Here is a 239-nt window from a genome sequence, read left to right on the forward strand (position 1 = left end):
GTTTGGTGCCTCGGGGCGCTGCCCGCTGCACTGTGCCCAGCACCTGTGGCCCAGCCTTGCTGGGCCTAAGCCTGCCCCTCACCCCATCCCTCAGGTGCTAGAGCGCCGGAGCTGGCTGGGCCTGGAGGAGGTCGTGCGGCTGCTCAACGGCAACGAGTTTTCTGTTTCAGGTACCGCCAGCAGTGCTGGGCTGGGGGTGGGTGGGCCTGGGGCTGGTGGGTCTGACAGCGCTCTTGCCC

At 68.6% G+C, this 239-nt stretch overlaps 1 protein-coding gene across 1 annotated transcript in view; it reads left to right on the forward strand.

Annotated features, from left to right (window-relative positions):
* The window catches only part of VPS33B (vacuolar protein sorting 33 homolog B (yeast)), a gene marked incomplete at its 3' end in the record, with an annotated part of 6,601 nt that extends 6,405 nt beyond the window's left edge, over positions 1 to 196 (forward strand). Inside the window, exon 18 of the mRNA XM_010292398.1 lies at positions 95 to 196. Coding sequence (XP_010290700.1) covers positions 95 to 196 — 102 coding nt within the window. The remainder of the gene's footprint in view (positions 1 to 94) is intronic.
* Between the last annotated feature and the right edge of the window lie 43 nt (positions 197 to 239).

This window comes from Phaethon lepturus, unplaced genomic scaffold, assembly GCF_000687285.1.
Source record: "Phaethon lepturus isolate BGI_N335 unplaced genomic scaffold, ASM68728v1 scaffold18530, whole genome shotgun sequence".
Taxonomy (NCBI): domain Eukaryota; kingdom Metazoa; phylum Chordata; class Aves; order Phaethontiformes; family Phaethontidae; genus Phaethon; species Phaethon lepturus.